A 25,971-nucleotide genomic window follows, 5' to 3' on the forward strand; every position below is an offset into this window, starting at 1 on the left:
CCTGGCTACGTGTACATATAAAGTCGTAACATCTGCATGCCTCCAGGTTCCCCATCTGTAAAATGGGTTAGCAAGAGAACCTATTTCTAGGGTTGGTGTAAAGTTTAAAGAAGATGCATGTAATGTCCTTAGCATTATGCCTCACACATAGTAAATGCTTAGTAAATGTTAGCCATACCACTATTAATAGTTTATACTTTGAGAAAGACCTTAAGTTACTCACCATATTGACAACTCTTATTCAGATGGTCAAGACAAATTTCCTTTGAACCAGGATCATCCATGGCATTTGTGACGTCAGATACAGAATCTGTAAAACAGAAGAGGAGGCATGTATGCTGATCTTAATTTTAAACCAAAAATCAAGACACCTGATCTCACAGTGGGAGAGAATATCCAACACTGGGCCATGGTCAAGAAAATTCCTGATTGCCGAAACCGGTTTGGCTCAGTGGATAGAGCGTCTGCCTGCGGACTAAAAGGTCCCAGGTTCGATTCCGGTCAAGGGCATGTACCTGGGTTGCCGGCACATCCCCAGTAGGAGATGTGCAGGAGGCAGCTGATCGATGTTTCTCTCTCATCGATGTTTCTAACTCTCTATCTCTCTCCCTTCCTCTCTGTAAAAAATCAATAAAATATATTTAAAAAAAAAAAAGAAAATTCCTGATTGATGTGTTGCTCATAACAAGCCCTCCATAAAAACCAACGTGAATATTAGGGTCACATGCCAGTGATGTTGACTTCTTAAACCATGGTCAAACCATTCCTGTTCTCAATATATTTAGCAGTTTATTCCATACTCTTCTACTGGTAGGTCCTTCCACCTTCTAAGTCAGTCTCCTTACCAGTACCACCCCTTAGCTCAAACCCTCTAAAATTCGATGCCCTTTAATAGCTGCTGGGGAACATCCTAAGTGAAACTGCCAGTCACAGGGGCTCTGCTGCAGACACGACATGGGGCCCCTTTTGTCCTTCAGTGACTTACTCAACGCATAGCCGGGTGTCCTCCTGGCAAGCTCGCTGGCAGAGGTGACAGGCATTTGAGCAGAGTTCCGAACATGGGCCGCAGGGGCTGTAGCTCCATTGTTTGAGGAAGGTGTCAAAGGTGGTCCTTTGGGCACAGTGCTCACCACTGTGTGGGCGGTGGTCTCCCCCAGTGTGCGCAGGATCTGGGGTCTCAGATACTGACTTGCAGAGCCTAACACATCTTTATCTACCTTGGCTCTGACTGCCGATGTTAAGTCAAAATCAGTGGCATCAGTAGATTCAAATGTAACTTTGGTCGAGCCATTTGTTGTGTTGTGGAAAAACACCTTCTCTCTGTGTTTACCATCATCTACAATGATGGGGTCAAGAGTAGGGTGAGTGGTTCTGATTTCCTGATTCCTAGGTAATGAATTTTCTCTCTGCCTACTGGTTGCGGTTTTGTAATTTAAAGATCTCGTGGACGTGGTATCTGTGGCCATCCCATCCAAATTATTATTAAAAAGTGGGAAATGCTGGGCTTCTGGATTCCCACTTCTGCCCTCAATATTCATGTGGCCCGGGGACAGCATGCCCACACCTTTTCTGGTGGTCACGGTGTCAGGTGTTTGCAGAGAACCAAGAGGAGAATATGAGGCAGCCTGACTCGGAGAAAACAAATTCTCTCTACTGGTGCCTTGGTCATTCGGCCAGGATGTGGGCACCTTCTGGTTGAAAGTGGGTGTCAAATCAGAAGTGAGGTGACTGCTGGCTGTGCTGTCATAGAAGAGGTCATCTAGACTGCCATTCTCTGAAAACCTCTGGGTTCCTCCCACTGGCCTGCTTCCTCCCAGATTGGTGGCCTCGAGTGAAGCTGAAGAAGGCTGAGGGCCATCTTGACTTCCCAAATGCTTGAACTTGCAGGTGAGATCCTCTACAGGCACATCATCCCGGGGAGACCTGCGGCCGATCTGATCTGCACTGGGCGTGCTGGGTGTCTCAGTTGAAGCTGGGGCAGATGGAAGGAACTCCTGACTGGCCAGAAAGAACCGATCTCTACTCTTGCTTCTACCTCTAGCTGCTGGGTCCCGGTTACGTGAAGGACCTAGGAAAAGACAAAAACAATGAAAAGTAGCGTTAAAATGATTGAGTTCTTTTTAAATATATATATATATATATATATATGTTTCTATTGATTTTAGAGAGAGGGGGAGAGAGGGATAGAGAGAGAGAAATATCAATGAGAGAGACATTGATCAGCTGCCTCCTGCACGCCCCCACTGGGGATTGAGTCCGAAATCTGGGCATGTGCCCTGACCGGGAATGGAACCAATCACCTTATGGCTCATGTTCGACATTCAACAATTGAGCCTTATCAACTGGGAAACATTACGGAGTTCTGACTACAATTCCTCTCAGCCTTTCCAGGTTTGCTATCCATGTTCTATCAAATTACTTATTCTAATGTGGTGTGTAAAAATACTGAGAAGGGCATTCATGGTGATGAAGGCATCCTGCCATTCCATACACAGCAGAAAACACCAGGCCGCCAACGAGAAGGGTCAGGCTGTTAGCTTCACTCCTGGGACTCAGATGTAGCTCCCAAGCCCCCAAAAGCTTAGGTGGGGCTATCCACCACTGATAGGATGAATGGAGAGGCAGATTAGTGCAAATTAGGCAGGATTTTCCAAAAATCATCTAGATTTTGCTCATATTGTGATGTGGATGTACCTAACAAGTTAAGAATTCATAAAACTTAAACCAAAAAAATGAAATGACAGTGTAAAGGTCTAAATTCACTTAAACTAGAAAGTTTCCCGAAGTTCTTCAACTTGCTCCCTCCCACCCCACCCAATACCCACACTTAAGCAAGCAATATCAAAAAGAATTGGTGTCTCTACAACCTTGAGCCACATCCCTGGGAAGCAGATAGGAGGAAGTCTATGACACACATGTTTTTGTGAGTGTATGTGAAGTGTGTGCATGTGGTATGCATGTGTGGTGTGTGCAGTGTGCATGAGTGTTTATGTGTGTGAGTTGTGCTATTCTGTGTACGGAAGGTTTTTTCTCTTCCAAACCAGAGGGCAGCAGGAACATAGTAAAAGCAAACATCCTCCTCCTGTCAACAAAGTAGTTACTTAAGTAGATTAACTGGAAGTGATAATAAAGATCTCTCTCGCATACAGTAAATTCATATTGGCATAGACACAGAGAACACACTGGTGATTGCCAGAGGGCAGGGGGTTAGAGGACTGGGTAAAAAGGTGAAGGGACTGAGAAGTACAGATTGGTAGGTACAAAATAGTCAAAGGGATGTAAAGTACAGCATAGGGAATACAGTCAATAATCTATACTAATAAAAGGGTAATATGCTAATTAGACTGGATAGACCAGACATCCTTCTGGACAAAGCCGCAGTGGCTGTGAGGGTCGAGAGGGCCGACAGTGGCAGCAGGAGTGGAGTGATGGGGGCAGTGCCTTCCCCTGATCAGCCTGGTAGCCTCCTGCAGAGGGAAGCAGGCCTAAGCCATCAGTAGGACATCCCCTGAGGGCTCCTGGACTGTGAGAGGGGACAGGTGGGGCTGAGGGACCCGCCCCCCCCCACCACCAGTGCATGAATTTTCGTGCACCGGGCCTCTAGTGTTTTAATAACTATGTATGATGCCAGGTAGGTACTAGAAATAGGGGGGAATATATAAAGGATATGATTGTCTAACCAGATGCTGTACACTAGAAACTAATACAAAATAATATTTTTTAAATAAATAACCCAGGCCGGTGTGGCTCAGTTGGTTGAGCGCCATCCCATGCACCGAGAGGTCAGATTCAATTCCCAGTCAAGGCACATGCCTGGGTTGAGGGCTCATTCCCAGTAGGGAACATGCAGAAAGCAGCAGATTGATGTTTCTCTCTCATCAATGTTTCTCTCTCTCTCTCTCTCTCTCTCTCTCTCTCTCCCCCCCTTTCCCCTTCTCCCTTCCTCTCTCACTAAAATGAATAAAAACATTTTTTTTAAAAAAAGAAAAAGTAAATAAATAAATTCACATTGGAAAACAACGCCAAAAACCAGCCCTCTAGATGTTCCCCCGTTGAGAGAGCACCATGGTGCGGGAGAGAAGACATCAGATGTAGGATCAGAACACGAGTTCTGCCACTGTCCAGTGGTGTGAGGCCTTGAAAACATTTCTTTTATTTATTCATAGCATTGCCCTTCACTCTCCTAAAACTGACTTAAGACTGCTTGCAATAAAAGTCACTTAACATTTCCAAGACCCAGTTTCCTCCTCCATTAAGTGAGGCTAACAACACTCCTGCCTTTCTTCGCTATTTTGCTGTGAGGAGCAAGTCCTTTCCTTGTAAACTATAAAGCATTTCTCAAATATAAGGAAGTTTAATTGTTTATTACCTCTCATAGAATCTTAGAATTATGGGGGGGAGTGGGGGGTGGGAGGAGTTGCCAGGGAGAGGCCAATGGGAGAAAAAGGAGACATATGTAATACTTTAATCAATAACAACAACAAAAAAAGAATCTTAGAATTATGTATTCTGTTTGCTTCACAAAATTCGCCTCTTCAACATCCACCTCATCAAGACATTAAAAATTGGCAAGTGTTCCTACCATTAAACAATATAAAAATGCTTAAGAAATAGTACCGCTCACTTTACACCCATTAGGATGACTAATATTAAAAAAAAAAACAAAAAACAGAAAATTACAAGTGCTGGCAAGGAGATGGAGATATTAGAACCCTTGTGCATTGCTGGTGGGATGTAAAATCGTGCAGTTACCGAGGAAAATGGTCTGGAAGTTCCTCAAAAAAATTAAACAGAGTTACCATGTAATCCAGCAATCCCACTTCTGAGTACATACACAAAAGCATTGACAGCAGCGTCTCAACGAGATATCTGTATACCCGTGTTCAAAACAGCATTACCACATTCCCAGGAGCCAAAAGGCAGAAGCAACCCAAACATCTATGATGAGTGGATAAACATGTGGGGCATACATACAACAGAATATTATTCAGCTTTAAAAAGGAAGGACGTTCTCACACAGGCCACAGCCTAAAGGAACTTGGAGGACCTTATGCAAAGTGAAATAAGGCGGTCACAAAAAGACAGATACTGTGTGATTCCACTCGTAGGAGTCAAATTCAAAGGAACAGAAACCAGATGGTGGTTAACAGGAACTGAGTGGAGGAGGAAATGGAAAGTGATTCTAAGAGTTTGGTTTGGGAAGATGAAAAGAGGTCTGGAGACTGGTTGCACAACAATGTGAATGTACTTAACGCCACTGAGCACTTAGAAAGGATCAAGACGGTAAATTTTATATTAAGTGCATTTTTACACAATTATTGTTGTTGTTCATCTGCACCCTAGGATATTTTTCCCGTTTATTTTTAGAGAGAGTGGAAGGGAGAGAGGAATGACAGAGAGAGAGAGAGAGAAACATCAATGCAAGAAAGACACATCGATTGGTTTCCTCATGCATGTGCCCCGGCCAGAGCTGGGGATCAAGCCTGCAACCCAGGTACATGCCAATGACGGGAACTAAACCCAATATTCTTCAGTACATGGACAAATGCTCTAACCACTGAGCACACCCACCAAAGCATAATATATTTATAACTTTTAAAAAATATATATTTTACTGATTTTTTACAGAGAGGAAGGAAGAAGGATAGAGAGTCAGAAACATCCATGAGAGAGAAACATCGATCAGCTGCCTCCCGAACACCCCCCACTGGGGATATGCCCGCAACCAAGGCACATGCCCTTGACTGGAATCGAACCCGGGACCCCTGAGTCCGCAGGCCGACGCTCTATCCACTGAGCCAAACCGGCCAGGGCCATAACTTTTTTAAAGAAGGAAATTCTGACATGGATTGGATGAACCTTGAAGACATTATGCTAAGTGAAATAAGACAGTCACAAAAAGACAAATACTGTATGATTCCATTTCTATGATATTCCTGGAGTAATCAATTTCATAGAGGCAGAAAGGAAAATGGTTCCCAAGGGTGGGGGAAATAAGGTTATTGCTTAATGGGCACAGAATTTGTTTGGGAAGATGAAAAAGTTTTGGAGCCCTAACTGGTTTGGCTCAGTGGATAGAGCGTCAGCCTGCCGACTGAAGGGTCCCAGGTTCGACTCCAGTCAAGGGCATGTACCTTGGTTGTGAGCACATCCCGAGGAGGGGGTGTGTAGGAGGCAGCTGATTGATGTTTCTCTCTCATCGATATTTCTAACTCTCTATCCCTCTCCCTTCCTCTCTGTAAAAAAATCAAAATATATATATATTTTTAAAAAGTTTTGGAGATGGATCATGGTGATTCTTGCACACAATGTGAATGAATGTACTTAATGCTACTGCACTGTCTTAAAATGGTTAAAACAGTCAATTGTATCTTCTACTTTACCGCAACTTAAAAAATAAACACATTTTTAAAGAAACAGTACTGAGAACAATAAAATAAATTGCATGTATTAATGCTAAATTTCCTATGGTAATTGTATTGTGGTTTATGTAAGAGAATGGCCTTGCCTTGAGGAGGTACATGCTCAGATATTTAGATGTGGAGTCTCCTGATGACAGCATACCTCAAATGTTTTAAACACAAAAATGTTATATGTGTGAGCATATATATGGACAGAGATAGAAAGCGATGAAACAATTGTGACAAAATGTAAACAACTGGTTAATCTAAAAAATATATATATTTTTTATTTTTTTAAAAAAAGCTTTATCAAGTAGCTTTTAGAAAAATAATAAACAGCCCTAGCCAGTTTGGCTCAGTGGATAGAGCGTCGGCCTGCGAACTGAAAGGTCCCAGGTTCGATTTCGGTCAAGGGCACATGCCCGGGTTGTGGGCTTGATCCCCAGTGGGGGACTTGCAGGAGGCAGCCGATCCACCATGATTCTCTCTCATCACGGATGTTTCTATCTCTCTCTCCCTCTTCCTTCCTCTCTGAAATCAATAAAAATATATTTAAAAAAAAACAAACACAAATGTATAAAAAAAGAAAAGAAAATGATAAACATTTTTTAAAACCTGATTGGTTTTTAATTACTGTATCATTTTCCATACAAACAGCTGTAAGTAAGTCGACTTTTGCCCACCCCCGTGATTATGTAAAAGTTGTGTATGAATGTGGACAAGGTCTCAAAGGGAAAATGAAGAGGGTTTTACGTGGTGAGGTAGAGTGATTGTAGGTGATTTTTCTTTCCTTGTGATTTCTCTTTATTCCATTAAAAGGTAAAAAAAAAAAAAAAGGTAGAAAGTATATTCCTAGCTGATGTGGCTCAGTCTGTTAAGCGTCATCACATGCACCATGAAAACTGTGGCTCAATCCCCAGGAGGCACGATCAATGTTAGATTCTCACATTGATGTTTCTCTCTCTCTCCCTTCTTCTCTCACTGAAAATCAATAAAAACATATATATTTTTACAAGTAGACAGGGTTCACCTCTCATCCCGGGCCTTCTCCGGTTGTGCTTGTTGTTGCAGATGTCCTGGATGTTCTGCACCACTTCCCGGCTCAGTCCGTGCTCCCTCATCATCTCCAGCACCTTCCTGTCCATGAGGTTATGAGACCGGAGGCAGTTGGTAAAACCACAGTTCCCTCGGGTGAAGTGTTCACAGATGTGGAGTCTTTCGCACATGGGCTGATGGCCACAAATCTGCTTTCGACCTTCTCCCTTATAGCTTTTGCATATCTACAGAGGAGAGAATGAGAGTCAGAGACAAAAATCCTTCCTGTGTCTGCTACACATTCATTAAGGCAAGTTTGACTACACAGAAATTTCAGAAGCATATACCAAAGGGGACAATGCATGCGTATGCCACCGTCTTTAATGACTTATATTCAATTGATCATGACTTTGGGGCAGAAGGAACCTGCGGACTCACTAAAAGAAATATGAATTTGATAATCCTTTGGAAGAATCAGAGTAAAATGGTGAGCTACAGATAGGACCAAACAGGACCCAAGGTGAGCCCTACACTATGAGGGCACCTCCAGGAGGAAGGCCCACCTGTAGATATCAATTCATTAAGAAGACAGGCGGGTCTTACTTGCAACTGTTGAAAATGCAGAATCAAGTCTCTACCAGACAGAATGTGGCAAAGCTTCTCAAAAGATCAACCAAAGAAGATAATTTTGTATGGCTATGGACGTAGGTATATCTAGCTCTACAGAGATGTAGTTCCTACTGAAAGGAGGGCAGAAGAAACGTTATTATGCCTGAGGCCAGGCCATCTGATGCAGGATTGGAGGACGCTAGTTTAAAAGTCTGCAGACGCCCGGCTGGCGTGGCTCAGTGGTAGAGCGTCAACTATGAACCAGGAGGTCACAGTGTGATTCCCAGTTAGGGCACATGCCCAGGTTGTGGGCTCGACCCTCAGTGTGGGGTGTGCAGGAGGCAGCCAATCAATAATTCTCTCTCATCATTGATATTTATGTCTCTCTCTCTCTCCCCCTTCCTCTCTGAAATCAATAAAAATATATTTTAAAAAACCAAAAATAAATAAATAAATAAAGCGAGCGAGCATTCAATTAGTCCTACTACTGCATTTTCAGATCACACTTGCTCACACCAGACTCCCTAGCAGCCTAGCAGAGGAGACATTCCAGACTCCAATTCTTATAAACCTTCAAGCAGGAAGTAAAATTGCTGGAATCTCTTAGGTCATTCAACAAAAGCCATCTGTTGGTGTTGCCCCGTGAGAGCCCTGGTGCTGAGTTCCTTCCTGGTCTTACTCCATCCAACACATCCATGATACAACACTGCCAATTATATATTCTTCCTGCTTTTTAAACCAAGGAATCATAACTTACCTCAGGCATAAAAAAAGGGTCACTTTGGACGAGAAGCACTGCTAATTCTTCTTTGTTCAGTCCAGAGATCTGATGACGTTTCAGGACTATAAAGTTCGCTTCTGAGAGAACATCGTGAGAATATTTGCACAAATGTCTGGGGGGAAAAAATGACAACTGTCAGTATTTCCAATTCACAAAAATTTTTAAAAATCATCCAGGGAACTTTCAGTCATTGGAAATCAAGACCCACATCCTTTGATAACTAGTACAGGTTGGTCCTGCTTAGAAATTGCACTTTAAAAATATAAATTGATGGCCCAGAATGGCTCAGTTGGTTGGAGCATCCTCCCATGCACCAAAGGGTTGCCCGTATAATTCCCAGTCAGGGCATAATTCAACCCTCAGTCAGGGCACGTTTTGAGGGCAGCCAATGAATGTTTCTCGCTCATGATGTTTCTATCTCTCTCTAGCTCCCTTCCTCTCTCTCTAAAATCAATTTTTAAAAATATATTTTTAAAAAAAACTGAAACCAATTTATTAGAAATGATTGCTCAACGAGAGACAAAGAATAATGAGAATAACACATTTATGGACTGACTAGAGTCAGGGAGAAAACTGAATTCCATTTATCCAAGATTTTAATTACACAAAAGTGTTCATTGCTTTATTTCTTCTTCATCTTATATATCAATGTATACGTGTATAATTTGTGACTATAAAGGAATGTAACGAGCTCTTAATGGTAGAATTCAAAGAAGTCTACAGAAAGAGATAAAAACCCCCTTCACTTTAAGTCTTTGATTATGTAGGTCAGCACTATCCTGAATAGAATTTTCTCTGACAATGAGATTGCTCTCTCATCCAAGCTTTCCAAGATGTAAGCCCTACATGGCTACTGAGCATTTAAAATAGACCTAGTGAGACTTAGGAACTGCATTTTCTATTTACTTTATTTTAATTAATTTAAATTGGAATAGCCACATATAACTAGTGGCCACCATACTAAGTGGCAAAGATTTAGATCTTGGCTATTCAAAGTGTGGTAGGAGAACCAGTAGCACCTGGGAGCTTGTCAGAAATTTAGAATCTCAGGCCCTACCCTAGTCCTACTGAATCAAAATCCATCTTCCAACAATATCTCCAAATGATGAAATCACATTGAAGTCCAAGATGCACTGACTTAGATCACTGAGAAGCCCTGAGAACACTGAGTTTCATCGGACAAACAAGAATTTGACAGTTAGCAATGTCTACGTAACAAACTCATTCCACTTTTTAATCTACATATGCTACCTAATGCATCACAAAAGTTCTCAGATTTATGATTTTAATAGTTATTAATATGATGGGATATTGCCCTGGGGGGGTTGCTCAGTTGGTTTGAGTGTCGTTCTGATACGCCAAGGTTTCAGGTTCGATCCCCAGTCAGGATACATAAAAGAAGCAACCAGCCCTAGCCAGTTTGGCTCAGTGGATAGAGTGCTGGCCTGTGGACTGAAGGGTCCCAGGTTCGATTCCGGCCAAGGGCACATGCCTGGGTTGTGGGCTCCATCCCCAGTGGGGGGCATGCAGGAGGCATCAATAACTCTCTCTCATCATTGATGTTTCTATCTCTCTCCCTCTTCCTTCCTCTCTGAAAGCAATAAAGAAATATATTTTTAAAAAAGAGTAAGCAACCAATGAATGCATAAATAAGTGGAGTAACAAATTGATGTTTTGGTCTCTCTCAAAATCAATCAATAAAAAATATATATGATGGGATGTTCTATTTTCTATTTTGCACAACCATTATCAAATTATCAGGTGGTTAGGTTATGGCCAGATTTTCACTATATAAATAGTGTGACTACAATTACCTTTATACAAATAACCTCTCTTCCTGTCTGTTATTTTCCTGGGATTATTCCTTTGGGAGTATTCCCCAAAGGACACAATTATTTTCTTGGCAGCTTGTTTTTCATTTTGATCTACTGCTCTCCAGAAAACATACCAATATGTGAGTGTGATTATTTCCCCACAAGCACATTAACATTGAGTTTTATTATTTTGCTATTTCAAATAGGTATGAATTACACTTATATTTTTAATTTGCACTTAATAAATATCTCCATTTATTTGCCTTGTTCTATTTTCCTTATTGAGAATTAAAATCTTTAACAGTTCTCCTTCGTTTCCCAAATAGTAAACATTTATCTGTTGCCACTATTTTTTTAGTTCATTATTACTATGAAAAAAGAAATGCCAATGACTTTGCAAAATGATCTTGCTGAAATTGATCATTTGTTTTTAAATGTAAACATCTAAGGTAAAAGTTATTCTCTAAGAATTCATCTTTGAAAGTCACTCATTCTCTGCTGCCGCCTGTGTGTAAGGCATTTCTGAAATTCTCTGGAATTGCCTTCAGATCTAGCGGTGGAGCCTTCATGAGAAAAATCACAGAATCGGTAACCTCCAGCCCCCTTACAACCCTGCAGCCCTCCCACGCACCCTGCTTCTCAGAGAAGTCAAGGGCAGCTAGCCAGGCTCTGGCACTGCCTCTATCCCAGCCATTTTCTCAGGCGGCCCTCGCCGCTTTCTCCACCAGGTGGCCCTGGCTTTCAGCCATTTCTGGCACTTCTAGATAAGGCTGACCTCAGCTTTCTGCTTGCTTTGGGTTCTGTGGTTTCAGATAACTGCTCCCCAGCAACCCTCACCACCCAGAGCCCTCAGCAGCTGGGCGAAGACTCCACCTTATCACTCCCTCAAGCCCCATGGGAGGGGGTGATCTGAAGAGAATCTACAGCAGGAAGGGCCCAGCCTCCAGCCCAGAACAGAAAGCCCCTCCATCACAGCTTTAGGATGTGTGTGAGCCTCATTACCTCATAGGGCATCTCACTCCACTGGCCGTTGCCATTAATGATCCTCTTGATATGGAGCTGAAAAGAACCTCATTGAAACACCCCACCACTAGCTAGACAGGTTCTGCCCTCTGCCTGGGAGATAAGTAACAAGTGTTTATCAGAGGGAATTAAGAATCTTTTTCCCTTTAGCTCCAATCCAGACATCCCGAACACAGAGCCAAGACTATGGCACCTCTCCTGCCACCTAGAAAGGGTCATAGACGAGGACCCAGCCCTCTCCAGGTCCCAGAGAGACACAGCTTTGGTCACAACTAGGTGTCTGTCATGTCCTAACGGAGGAGTGGGGCACTTCCAAGGTCCCTGGAGTCAGCATTTCCTCTAAATACTACAGGCAGCCAGGCGGCCTAATGAGGGCTCCTCTGCCTGGAAGCCTTCGTTCCAGGCTTTTCCAAGCCCAGCCAGGACACTCCTGCCTGAGGAAGAGCCCACCCAACACACGCTGCCCATCCAGTTTCACTTCTCCTTTCCCTTCTCCATCCTCGGGCAAACCGCTCGCTCCTCGAGATTCCAGGATACGCACCTTGAACCCAGCCTCAGTCTGCAACATCTATGTCTAGCCTTGGTTTCTGACCTGCAGCCCCCACCCGCCACCCCACTCCCTCGGAAACCCTGCTCAGTTTCCCCACATTCCCTGACTTCTCTATCTTTGCCCTAATTTCAGCATATTGATCAGCCACAGGATGGGGGTGGGATTGTGCTCACCTATTTGGGGGTAAGACCAGAAGTACAGAAACTAACATTTATCACATATTCACTAAGTGACAGGAACTTTGTTATTTAATTTATTTGTCACAATAATCCTAAGGTAACAGTATACTGTTTACTTTGGGAAACTAAGGCTGGGTAAAATGAGAATTCAAAGATGACTCAAATACCCAGACCTCAAAACACAAACCAAAACCTAATCTGGACAAACAAAAATAGACATCTGAAACTTTTCCAAGTCAGAAAGGAAAAAAGAAGGGAAAAAAGCACCATTCTGGATTACTTAAGCCCCTGTACTAAATGGAAAACTGAGAGCAGAGTCCAAGGAGAGAGGATGCCTATAAACCAGTGGTCGGCAAACTCATTAGTCAACAGAGCCAAGTATCAACAGTACAACAATTGAAATTTCTTTTGAGAGCCAAATTTTTAAAACTTAAACTATATAGGTAGGTACACTGTTATTAACTTAATTAGGGTACTCCTAAGGCTTAGGAAGAGCCACACACTCAACGGGCCAAAGAGCCACATGTGGCTCTCGAGCCGCAGTTTGCAGACCGAGGGTGTAAACCATTGAGAGGGTGTAGCAGGTTGATGCCTCCATGCTCAGGTTTTAAGGTGGCAGAAGCTTCCTTTGCACTTTCTTCTGATCGTTTTGTCCCAGCTCCAGGTCCCTCGTATTGGCTAGTAGGCTTAAGCCAAGAAATAGTGTGAGACTCTCCCATGGCTTCTTGGGGTTCTCTAAGGCAGTGGTTCTCAAAGAGAGGTCCCCGGACAGGCATCACCTGGGAGGTTGTCAGAAATGCAAATCCTCAGGCCCCATCCCAGACCTACTGCGTGAGTCTCAAACTTTTACCTGCATCAGAATCTCTAGGGCAGCGGTTCTCAACCTGTGGGTCGCGACCCCTTTGGGGGTCGAACGACCCTTTCACAGGGGTCGCCTAAGACCATCGGAAAACACATATATAATTACATATTGTTTTTGTGATTAATCACTATGCTTTAATTATGTTCAATGTGTAACAATGAAAATACATCCTGCATATCAGATATTTACATTACGATTCCTAACAGTAGTAAAATTACAGTTATGAAGTAGCAACGAAAATAATTTTATGGTTGGGGGTCACCACAACATGAGGAACTGTATTAAAGGGTCGCCGCATTAGGAAGGTTGAGAACCACTGCTCTAGGGGCTTTGTAAGAACACAGATTGCTGGGCCCCACCTCCAGTTTCTGATCAGTAGGTCTGGGGGATGGGAATGGGAATTTGCATTTTTTTAAAATATATTTTTATTGATTTTAGAGAGGAAGGAAGAGGGAGAGAGAGTTAGAAACATCAATGGTGAGAAAGAATCACTGATTGGCTGCCTCCTGCACACCCCCCCACTGGGGATCGAGCCCGCAACCCGGGCATGTGCCCTTGACCGGAATCGAACCTGGGACCCTTCAGTCTGCAGGCCGACGCTCTATCCATCGAGCCAAACCAGCTAGGGCAGGGAATTTGCATTTTTAACAAGCTACCAGGTGGTGCTGAGGCTGCTGGTCCAATTAAGTACCAGGTTCAAAATTACCTTTGAAAGGGTTAAAGAGAATAAAACGGGGCAGAGGAAAACTTATTGTGCTTAGCGGATATCTTGCACAAACTTGCAGCCTTGAGCACCGCATAGTTCAGATAAACCAGAAGACGCCTGGCGGTGGGAGGAACGAAGGACCAGACCCTTATGTCAGCCAACCACCAAACTGCTTGCAGCCAGCAACAGCTGATAAAAGTCTCCCCCCTTCTTACACTCTCTGCTGACTCCCCTTTATCGGACTCAGCCCAGTCTGCACCCAGACGCCTGAAATAAAAACGTTTTGATACACTATAGCCTCATGTCATAGGTGCGTGACCCCGGCCCACTCTGAACCTTTCAACCTTCTCCAACAAAGGACAATGGGGTCCCCCGCAAGGTTGGTTTGCAGCCACAGGACTCCCCACCTCCTAGCACAGTAAAGAGCTTGCCTACAAACCATGGTGAACTGCCCAGGGAAAAACAATTGTTTGCAGATAAACTTCACGCAGCAAGAGGTGGGATAAAAGATAGCCTTTAAAAACAGCAGAGGAGGCCTTGAAAGAGGCAGAACTGTTTCTTTCAGGAAATCTCAGGCCAAACGCTTAAACGCAAATGACCTCACTTTGCTCTTCCAACCACAAAACAAAATGTTCTTTTAACCCTGGCAAATACATCCTCCCCCACCCTCGGACTGGTGTCATCCCTGGACGAAAAAGGCGCCACATACTAAACCTGACAAGCTCAGGGGAGGCCTACGTGCAGCCTTACAAACTCAGACCAAAAGTAGCCACATAGGGTAGTCTGCAATTGTAACTTTTTAACTAAAACAGTTCGTGGTGGTAGTCACGTCCTAGGCCAGTATTTTTCCCTAACAAAGGTCAATGTTTACCTTAATGAGTCTGCGGGTTTTTGTTTTTTGCATTTACCGTAACATTTCTTTGGAATATCAAAATAATTTCCCTTCCCCCACCACTCTAAGCACAATCACACCAGAGCAAAGACCACAAATCTTCCTTATTATTATGTTAATTAACCGTTACCTATCCTGCACCCACCTCTGTAAAAAATGTATCTATTCCTTTTACTTTTTATCCAATTCTAGAGATTTTCCCCGCTCTGCTTTCTCGTGCCTTCCCAATCTACCACCAGTGGATTTCCGGCAACCCCCGTGCACTTCCTCCTTTGATTGTAATGTCAAAAGATGCAAAACTGCCATTTTGCAGAGCATTTTCTCAATCCGTTGAGATTTTGCTTCCCTTGTCGTCAGTTTGGCTCAGCTAAACTCATACAGATTTTCTACAGGTTTGAGCGTTTCTTAGGTTGCCAGGAGTGTTGGGAAATACCTCAACCTGGGCCACACCCTCAGAGACCGATTTAGCTCCACGGGAAGTGGGGCCCCGGGGCTGAGAACCAGGGCTGCAATGGTCCGATTAGACTGTGGGTTGGGTTCCTGAACGGGTCTCTTCCATTTCACAAGTCGGTAAACACAGCAGCAGCTCTGGGCTCCACAACGGACCAACGGGGGAAAGATAGTAACCAAGGGAGAGTCTAGTGTTTTTTACAGTCATTTGTATCAAAATACTCCTTCCCGTCTCTCCCTCACCCTCTCAGCTTCTCGACACCTGGTGGGGGGTTGGTAAAAACAAAGAGGTACTTAATTTGCACAGAAAACAGGAACTAGCTCACCATAATATAAGCCAGGTGAAAAAGGGTATGTGAGAGGGAAAATCTAGAGAACACCGGTCTAAAGAATAATATGTTATCCATGAAACAAACCCTAGTCCTGACCCGGTGGCTCAGTTGATTAGAGCATCGTCCAGGTGAGCGGCTGCGGAGTGTCTCCTCCGTCTGGGCACATACAAGAATCAACCAGTGACTGCATGAGTAAGTGGAACAACAAATCTATGTCTCCCTCTCTCTTGCCCTTCCTCTCTCTCAAAGTCAACATACATATGCTCAGGTGAGGATTTTTACAAAATCCCAATACCCATGTCAGACATTGAATCAGAATGTCTAGGGGGTAGGAGTCAGGCATCAGTAATTTTTAAAGATTTTGCAAGTGATTCCAATGGGCAGCAAAGTTTGGGTGCTATCCATATCAGGATGGAGAAAAAGTGTAGGGAGTGGCAAGAGTAGAGTAGGAGGTGGTGGCAGTGTTGCCAAAATCTTGATCAGACGAAGCAGGTCAGACAAGGCTGCTCTCATCGTATACGCCCTCTCTCCCTCTGCCAAGCTTCCAACATGGATCCCCTGGGAAGTTAAGAATATTAAAATAGAGAGAAGTATTAACTCGCTTAACCGTATTTGATTATCTTTTAGTGAGAAAGGAAGGGGCAGAAGCTTCAGAATAGTCTACTGTCGGCGACACAAAGTATGTGCTCAAGAAATATTCTTGATGGGGTGACCGGAATGTCCTCATTTCCTGTACCGCCAGTCAATTGTACTGAAGCAATGAAGCATAGTAACATTCATCTCGGTAAAGACTGCTGTTTGAATTTTAACCCTGCTATTCTGGCTTCTGTACACACCTGCTTAAACAATAGGGTAGTTACCTCAGTTTCCAGATTGAGACCTAGAAACTCACATAAATCACCCCATTATGTTGCCAGCCCACATCACAAAGGCTATTCTCCTGTGTCCGAGGACCAGAACCACAAAATTGCTTCCCTTAACTCAGTGGCTCCAGGAATACTTTCTGGTGACTCAGTGGCTCCAGGAGCTGAAACTATAGATAACCTTTAAGGATTATTAACTTTGCTCAATTCTGCTTCTGTAAAACTGCTTTCGCAAGATAATTCCACATTCCAACGTCTAGCAAGATGTGGTTTTTGCCTTTATAAGATGGCTACTGCCCTCACTCAGGCACTACGAGTTTTGGAGAGCATTTGCCCCCATGTAGTCGCCGGCTTTGAAATAAATGTGGCTCCTTAATTCAACTTCTTGAGGCGTCCTTGTGTGATTCACGGGGTACACTACAACAGTACCATAGAGAAGCAAGGAATATGTCACCTAACCTCGGAGAAAACAGTACTTTCTTCATCTTCATTCACTCTGCACTAAAGAACCCGTTTCTCTTTTACACTCCCCCGACCCACCGCAAAGAACACACACATAAAACCTGCCTCTCACTCTACCAGGAAGTGATCCTCACATCCTGGTTCTGAAAGTGTGATCCCTGAGCCTCTGCAAAGGAATCCTCAGGGTGAAGTTAAAACGCAGATTCAGATTCCCGGCCCAACCAGCTCCTTCTGAACCAGAAGTTCTGATGTGTGACTTGGGGAGCTGCATTTTAATAAGCTCACCCCACCCCCCGCCAGGTGATCCAGATATACAGCAATGTTCCAGAAGTACTGCTCCAACACTGGGGTCCACCCAAGATTGATCCATCAGCACTGGGGGGAGGAGGGGAGTGTTGCAACTCTCATTTATTTTCTAAAAGAGTGAAAAAATCATTGCCTGGGTTGAGGGGAGAGGCAATTAACTGGTTCATTTAGAAGGGGCACAAGAGAGCCTTTAGGACTGAAAGAAATATTCTTTATCTTGACCATGGTGGTTACATGAGTGTATCCCCTTGTCAAGGCTCTTCAACTGTACCTTTAAGTGGTACGTTTTACTGTATGTAAATCATACCTCAATAAGGTTGATTTTAAAGTTTTATTAAAAGGTAAAAATGTATCAAATGTTTAATATACAAATTAAGAGTTATGCCCGACTGAAGTGGCTCAGTTGGTTGAGTATTGTCCTGTGCACCACAATGTTCAGTTGCAGGTAAGGACACATAGGGAAGGTAACCAACCAATGTCTCTCTCTCTCTCTCTCTCCCCCTTCCTCTCTCTAGGCATGTCCTCAGGGTGAGGATTAAAAAAAAAAGACATATACATTACATTATTAAATAAATATATACATAAATAGTTGCTCAGTGCACAAAATTCATGCACATTAAAAGGGAATTAATTAGAGGAAATATTTTAATATTGCTATTTGCCCTTTCTCTATAATAGAAGTGTCAGAGATGAAAAAAATTAGTAAAATGTATATGAAAATAATATACAAATTTATTAATAAACTGGGCGGGGACACACGCAGGCAGCTCCACGTCCCAGGTCAGGGACACAGGCAGGCAGCGTCATGTCAGCACTGGGTGGGGATGCACGCAGGCAGCTTCACCTCAGTGCTGGGCGGGGACGCACGCAGGCTGTGCCATGTCCCAGGTCAGGGACGCATGCAGGCAGTGCCACGTACCAGGTCAGAGACACACGCAGGAAGCATCACGTCAGCGCTGGGCAGGGATGCATGCAGGCAGTGCCATGTACCAGGCCAGAGACGCATGCAGGAAGCATCACGTCAGCGCTGGGCAGGGATGCATGCAGGCAGTGCCACGTACCAGGCCAGAGACGCATGCAGGAAGCATCACATCAGCGCTGGGCAGGGACGCATGCAGGCAGTGCCACGTACCAGGTCAGAGACACACGCAGGAAGCATCATGTCAGCGCTGGGCAGGGATGCATGCAGGCAGTGTCACGTTAGCGCTGGGCAGGCCTGCACGCGCTTCTGCCGGGTGCTGCCTCCGCCGGGGGCCACCCCTGGGTCGGGCGGCCTCTGGGCCAGGCCACGTGGGGGCCACCTCCGCTGGGAGCTGCCCTGGGCTGGGCGCGGAAGCCCTCCTAGTGATGGAAGTCCCCGCCCACCCGCTCCTGCTGTGCATGCCTCCTGCTGAGCGGTCATGTTACAGCGTCCCGGACAATTTGCATATTCCTCTATTATTATATAGGATAGGTGTACACAATCAAAATTTCCTCTATTGACGGGCAAGGAATCAAAACTGTTCAGAAACTACTTCTCTCTAGATGACGTCTCTTAACCTGATGCTCTGAGTTGGTCTGAAATATATTGAGTCTCTTCTCAGTAGGGGAGTGTTAAAAGATCATAAAATAGGTCTCTACTCTCTCCTTCCAATCCTAGTTCAGCTCCCCTGCTCCAACTTGGTGAAACTGATTTCTCACTGGGCCTGATATCCTTGGTCTTTCTGGATTCTTTTACTCCTTTCCCACCCCATCTTGGGGCCTTGCCAATTCCAAAGTAGCCTACAGGGAAAGGTCACAACAGACACATGTTTGGAAGTAAATGTGGTCAGAAACAGTAAGCATTTTAGAAACCTTTTATAGAAGGAAAACAAATCTAAACTTATTGTAAATATTTATTTTTGCCATCTCTATATTCTGTTTAAAAGTAGAAAATATTGGGGGGAGAGGGGATAAAAGATCAACCAAAGAGCTTGTATGCATATAAGTATAACCAATGGACACAGACAATGGGGGAGGGGGTGGAGGCTGGGGGGCAAGGGCAGGCTGGGAAAGGACAATGAGGGGAAAAGAGGACATATGTAATACTTTCAACAATAAAGAATTATTTTTTTAAAGTAGAAAATATTGTTATCAGATGCCTATTTATCACTATTTTGGATTTTATCATGATTCAGTATCATTTATAAGGTCGTGGTTTCTTACTGTCTACAGAAAGCTGCAGAGAATGATAGTCAAATTGGATCAAATTAAAATAAACTCAGAGAATCTATAAAGAGAAAAATTTCCAAATGAGCACTCCCTCCTGGGAGCCAGCCCATGCCTTTCCCTTTCCCTTTCCTTTTCCCTTCCCCTTCCCCCACCCCGCCCCCTCCCCCTCCCCCTCCCTGCCCCAGGCAGGTTACCATTAGCTTCCTCACTCCCAAGCTCCAAGGGCCATTCCTTTACCTCCTACTTGCTTCCTAAATCCATTTCTTTCTTCTTTTATAAATATGTTTTTATTGATTTTTTTTGAGAGAGAAGGGAGAGGGATAGAGAGATGGAAAGATCTGCTTCCTCCTGCACACCCCCTACTGGGGATCAAGCCTGACACCTGGGCATGTGCCCTGACAGGGAATGGAACTGGTTCGATGTGTCCACGCTCATGAATCATGGGTCATGAGTCAACGCTCAACCACTGAGCCACATCGGCCGGGCCTAAGCCCATTTCTTGTAGAAACTACTTCTTCTGCCTCTGTGATTTAACAAATAAATGTTCTCGTACCAAAAACATAAAAAATAAAAGAAAATTTCCAAACGATTCTTACAGGGTACGCACATCTGTGCCTTGATGTCACAGAAAATAGCAGGTCCCCAAGGCCATCGGCCTAACAACATGACTGCACGGACAGAGCACAATGAGCAACAGAAGGAACTCCCAGGAAGACACCTCCTGGGTAAATACACCCACACAAATGACATGTGACATACAAAAGTAAAAGGCAAACCGAAGTGAAAGAAGCCAGACACGATGCAACAGATCTCGTATGATTCCATTTAGAGGAAACATCCCGAATAGGCAAATCTGCAAAGACAGTAGGTCCGAGGTGACCATGGGCTGGGGAGAGGAAGAGGAGTGACTGCTCATGGGCATGGCTTCTTGTGGGGAGATGACAATGTTCTGGAACTAGGCGGTAGTGAGGGTTGCACAACAGCATGAGTATGCTTATTGCCACCGAACTATATACAGTTTGCAATGATAAGAAATAAAAATAATAATAATAAAGTCTATTACAGACAGAGAACTAAGATGACAAAAAAAAGCAAATAAGCAACTACTAAGAAGTAGACACCAAGTAAGACAAGCAATGTGACTTAAAAGAGCTACAAGCCAGAATATAGGAAGAATTAAAACCAGACCTAGCAGGTTTGGCTCAGTAGATAGAGCGTCGGCCTACGGGCTGAAGGGTCCTGGGTTCGATTCCAGTCAAGGGCACATGCCCAGTAGGAGGTGTGCAGGAGGCAGCTGATCAATGATTCTCTCTCATCACTGATGTTTCTATCTCTCCCTCTCCCTTTCTCTCTGAAATTAATAAAAATATTTTTAAAAAAAAATAATAATTAAAACCACAATGAGGTACATTTCACATTCCTGGTTTTAGAACAAATTTTAAAAGGCTGATGATATCAATTGGCAAGGAAATGAAGGAAGGGACCCTCATATTCTTCTGCAGGGATGAAACTTGGTATACAGCCCTGGCCAGTGTGGCTCAGTCGGATGGGCATTCTCTTATGCACCGAAGGGTCGTGGGCTCGATTCTGGTTGCAGGTTCTATCCATGCTTGGGAAGTATGCAGGAGGCAACCAATCAATCCATGTTTCTCTCACATGGATGTCTCTCTCTGTCTCTCCCTCTCCCTTCCTCTCTCTAAAATCAATGGAAACAGCCAGGCCAGTGAGGGTCAGTGGTTGAGCGTCAACCCATGCACAAAGAGGTTGCTGGTTGGATTGCTGGTCAGGGCACATGACTGGGTTGTGGGCTCGATCTCCAGTGGGGGCTGTGTCTCTTCCTTTCTGTCCCTCTAAAAATCAATAAAAACATTTTTTAAAAAGGTTAAGTTTGGATATTCACTACTAGATACCTAGGGAACTCTTGCATGTGTGCACAAGGAAAGATATATCAAAATGTCCAACGCATCACGGTTTGTTATAGCAAAAAATTGAAAACAATCTACACTTTGGGGGTAGGGGTGGCCAGGGGATTGTCAACGGCGGGGGGGGGGGGGGGGGGGGAGGGACGGGGGGGGGGACGGGACATATGTAATACTTTTTGTAACACTTTAAGCAATAAAACAATTAAAAAAAAATCTACACTTTAATAATATGAAAATTGATATGCAAATTGTGTACATTCATACAAAAGAAAGCTATACATCTGAATGAACTAGAGCAGTCACTCTCCTAAAATCTGTGGGACTGGGGCAAAATAAAATAGAGGTCCATGCACCAAGTGTCTCAATACTTAAAACTAATTAATCAAGCTAAGAAATGGTTCAATAAAACATGTTCTATCTTCCTTTCTTAACATCTATCTACACTAATAAAAGAGAAACATGGTAATTAGCGTACGACCGCTACCCTTTTCATTGGCTAATCAGTGAGTATATGCAAATTAACTGTCAGCCAAGATGGCGGCAGGCAGCCAGGCAGCTGAGAACAGGATGCTTGGTTGCTCCAGCAATAGAGGAAACCAAGGTTCCCGCCTGCAGCTGCTGGGCTCTGAGCTCCTGAAGCAACAGCTCCAAAAGATACAATGTTTCAATTATAAAAGCTAAAAGATGGCGGTTAATCTGCATACTCAGGCTCCAAGCAGTAGAGCAAAGCCAAACAGCCCTGAAGCCGCAGAGCAGAGAGGCCTCACTGCCCGGGGATCAGCGGAGCCCAGAGGCCTCCCAGCCGCCTGGATCAGCGGAGCCGAGAGGCCTCCTGGCCACGGGATCAGTGGAGCCACTAGGCCTCCTGGATCAGCAGAGCCGAGAGGCCTCCCGGCCCCGGGAACAGCGGAGCCGAGAGGCGTCAGGGCCCTGGGATCAGCGGAGCTGAGGGCCTCCCGGCCCGGGATCAGCGAAGCCTGATGGAAGTCCTGTGTGTTTATGCACCCTGAGGGTGCAGAGGTCCTGTCCTAGGCAGAGACCTATGGCGAAATTTTCGACACTGAGAAGCAGCCTGGGGGCTGGAAGGCGGCTCCTCTGACCTCAGTGCTGGAGAAGACCATTAAGCAGAAAACTAAAGAAACCGATTTTACATCATTTCCCAGGTGGAGAACAGTTGGCATGTAAGCCCCTGACCAGTGCCCAGCCTCTCCTCTGTCAGTCTATCTCACTCTTAGGTACCATGTTCTTTGTTCTGTCTTAACTGCAACTCATTTTTAAACTAGATTGCTTTTAAAAGAAGACTAAATAAAGTTTCCCTTAAGTTATGTAGGTGGTGCTGGGGCTGCTGGGGCTGCTGGGGGCCTGATAGAAGACACAAACATGCAACGGGGGGCCTGTACCCAGCAGCCCCAAGGCCCGCCACCTTGGTGCTGGGGCTGCTGGGGGTATCAGAGACACAAACCCGCAGGCCCGGCACCCAGCAGACCCAAGGCCTTCGTGGCAGCACTAAGGAGCAGCAAGCCAAGTGGTAGGAAACAGCAAGCAGGTGGGCAGTAACAAGGGAGGGGTCCCGGACTGTAAGAGGGCACATGCTGGGCTAAGGGACCCCCCACCCATCCCCAGTGCACGAATTTCGTGCACCGGGCCTCTAGTATATATATATAAAAGCCTAAGCGACTGTTCAACCATTCAACTGGTAGCTATGACGCACACTGACCACCAGGGGGCAGATGCTCAACGCACAGGCATGGACACATGGAACAGACTGATGAATCTCAGAGGGAAGAGGGGAGGGGGGAAGGTGGAAAGAGATTAACCAAAGATCTTATATGCATACTAGAGGCCCTGGGGTCCCTCGGCCTGGCCTATAGGAATGGGGCCAAAACCAGCAGTTTGACATCCCCCGAGGGGTCCTGGATTGCAAGAGGGTGCATGCCAGGCCAAGGGACCCCACCAGTGCACGAATCCGTGCACCGGGTGCACCGGGCCTCTAGTACTTTTATAATGACTTGGAAGGCCAAGTTGGAATTTAGAATTCTCAGACCTCAGAGTTCTATGGTAAGAAATAACAGAATGAAGAAAGTTCAGCTAGGCTCTCAGCTCCAGCCTACTACTTCTCTTCCCAACTCAGGCTCTTGTGCCACACTGCTCATGCAATCATGCAAAGGCAATGGACATGCCAGCCAAATTTCTTCCACATGTATGAAGACCTGGGGAAGAAGCCCACACAAGCTCCAGAAATAGGCTTGGGAATTCCAGGGTCCCAGGAACTACAGCATGGCTGAGAAGGTGATGAGGCATTCCTTGGCCTCCTGGGCTCCTCAAAAAGTAAGGACACAACTGGAGGAGGGCTGGAACTAGGGCCTGTAGAGCAGAGGGTGCAGGGCAGAAGTCCATCTTGCCCAGTTCTCAAGGTGGTACCAAAATAGGGCTCTGTATATTAGGAGTGAGTCTCAGAAACATCATGCTGCACAAACAAGAGAAAACAAAGCAAAAATTTATACATCTGGTATTGATGACATTTATAGGCTTGAAAACAGGCAAAACAATCCTAAATACTGCTTAGAAATACACACATATGTAGAAAAATAATGAGAAAAATAAATACCAAATGTACCAGAGTGGTGATGGGATTGTAAACTGGTACAGCCATTGTGGAAAACAGCATGGAGGTTCCTCAAATAATTAAAATAAGAAATACCAGCCCTGGCCAATGTGTCTCTGTGGTTAGGGCGCCAGCCCACACACCAGAGGGTCTTGGTGGGTTTGATTCCCGGTCAAGGGCACGTACCTGGGTTGCAGGTTCTATTCCTGGCCCCAGTTAGGGCTCATGCAGGAAGAAACCAATCGATGAGTCTCTCTCACATGAAAGTCTCCCTCTCTCTCTCTCTTTTCCCCTCCATCTTTCCCTCCCACTTCTAGGTATATATCTAAAGGAAATGAAATCACTACCACAAAGAGATTTCTGCATTCCCATGCTCATTGCAACATTATTCACAGTAGCCAAGACATGAAAACAACCTAAGTGTCCATGGGCAGATGAAAGGATAAAGAAAATGTGGTATATATGTATACAATGGAACATTATGCAGCCATAAAAGAAGTAAATCCTGCCATTTGTGACAACACGTATGAACCTAAAAGACATTATGCTAAGTGAAATAAGCCAGTTACAGAAAGACAAATACTGCATCATCTCACTTAAACATGAAATCTAAAAAAAAGCCAAAATCATTTAAGAAGAGAGTAGAATTGTCAGGGGGGTGGGGAGGGATGTTGGTCAAAGGGTACAAACTTTCAGTTATAAGTAAGTTCTAAAGATCTAAGGTACACTATGGGGCGCGGGTACAGTGTTTTGGCCAGGTTCAAGCCTCAGACTAATGAAAGGACAGGGTCCTCTCATTGCCACGTGCAAGTCCCAGCTGGAGGGCAGGGCCCTCCCAGCACAATTATAGCCAACAGCTGTGGTTGTAAGCTTGAACCTATGGTCCGAACACGTAGCCCCACGTGCCTTGTGATATCGGGTGCATGTAGTTGAGTGAGGTTGGAACTCATGAGAATGCTGTAAACAACTTGATCATGCCCCTACTTTGCCTCGTGGCACCTGCTATAAAATAAAGACACAGCTTGTGGGCGCTGGCGCTGTCTCCTCATCAGGGAGCAGCGTCCCACTGAGACCCAGCTTTCATTCTTTTGTCTCTTTCCTCAATCCTTTCACCTCCTCACTCAGGGTCACTGAACCAAGCTGAGCTGGCATGGCACATAAGGCGCCCTGGGGCTGAGTATGCCATGGCCGTGCCAGCTCCCCACATATGGTGCCCGACCAGGGACTGAGTTCCAGCTCCCCACAGTACACCATGGTGACCATAGTTAATAATAATGTATACTAAAATTTGCTGAGAGAATTGATCTTAAGTGTATATTTTTGGCAGCATGGTTTGTTGTAGCCAAAAATTAGAAATATCCCAGTGCTCATTATTGGAAGAACAGGTACTGAATTGTGGTATAAATCATTTGATGAAATACTACACAGCTGTTATAATTAATGAAGTATCCTGCTGGTGTGGTTCAGTGATTGAGCATTGACCCATGAACCAGGAGGTCAGGGTTCGATTGCAGATCAGGGCATATGCCCAGGTTGCAGGCTCGATCCCCCAGTGGGGGCTGTGTAGGAGGCAGCTGATCAATGATTCTCTCTCATCATTGATGTTTCTCTCTCTCTCTCTCTCTCTCTCTTCCTTACTCTCTGAAATCAATAAAAATATATTTTTAAAAAGATAAGCAAAAATGAAAGATGCAAACATTTATTGATTCTGGAAGATGAGCTTATTCTTTTATATAACTTTTGTTATATTAATATACTCAGAATATATATACAGTGGGGCCTTGACTTACTAGTTTAATTCGTTCCGTGACGGAGCTCGTAACTCAAATTACTCGTATGTCAAATCAATGAATTGAAATGCCATTAATCAGTGTGGTGTTCACTGTGACGTTCACTGCACCAACTAGCAGTGGGGTATCTGAAGCTGGCTCGTAACCGAATTTTAGCTCACAACTCAAAGCAAAAAATCGGCCGAGAGACGGCTCATAT

General features: G+C 44.6%; 1 protein-coding gene across 1 annotated transcript in view; it reads right to left on the reverse strand.

Annotated features, from left to right (window-relative positions):
* Positions 1-25,971, reverse strand: part of ZC3HAV1 (zinc finger CCCH-type containing, antiviral 1) — a 55,073-nt gene that overhangs the window by 25,033 nt on the left and 4,069 nt on the right. Inside the window, exons 2-5 of the mRNA XM_070423999.1 lie at positions 8,803-8,938; positions 7,432-7,681; positions 986-2,068; positions 224-310 (exon numbers count right to left, since the gene is read on the reverse strand). Coding sequence (XP_070280100.1) covers positions 224-310; positions 986-2,068; positions 7,432-7,681; positions 8,803-8,938 — 1,556 coding nt within the window. The remainder of the gene's footprint in view (positions 1-223; positions 311-985; positions 2,069-7,431; positions 7,682-8,802; positions 8,939-25,971) is intronic.

This window comes from Myotis yumanensis, unplaced genomic scaffold (genome assembly GCF_028538775.1).
Source record: "Myotis yumanensis isolate MYYU_CA2020_CCGP unplaced genomic scaffold, mMyoYum1.0.hap1 SCAF_9, whole genome shotgun sequence".
NCBI classification, from domain to species: Eukaryota; Metazoa; Chordata; class Mammalia; order Chiroptera; family Vespertilionidae; genus Myotis; species Myotis yumanensis.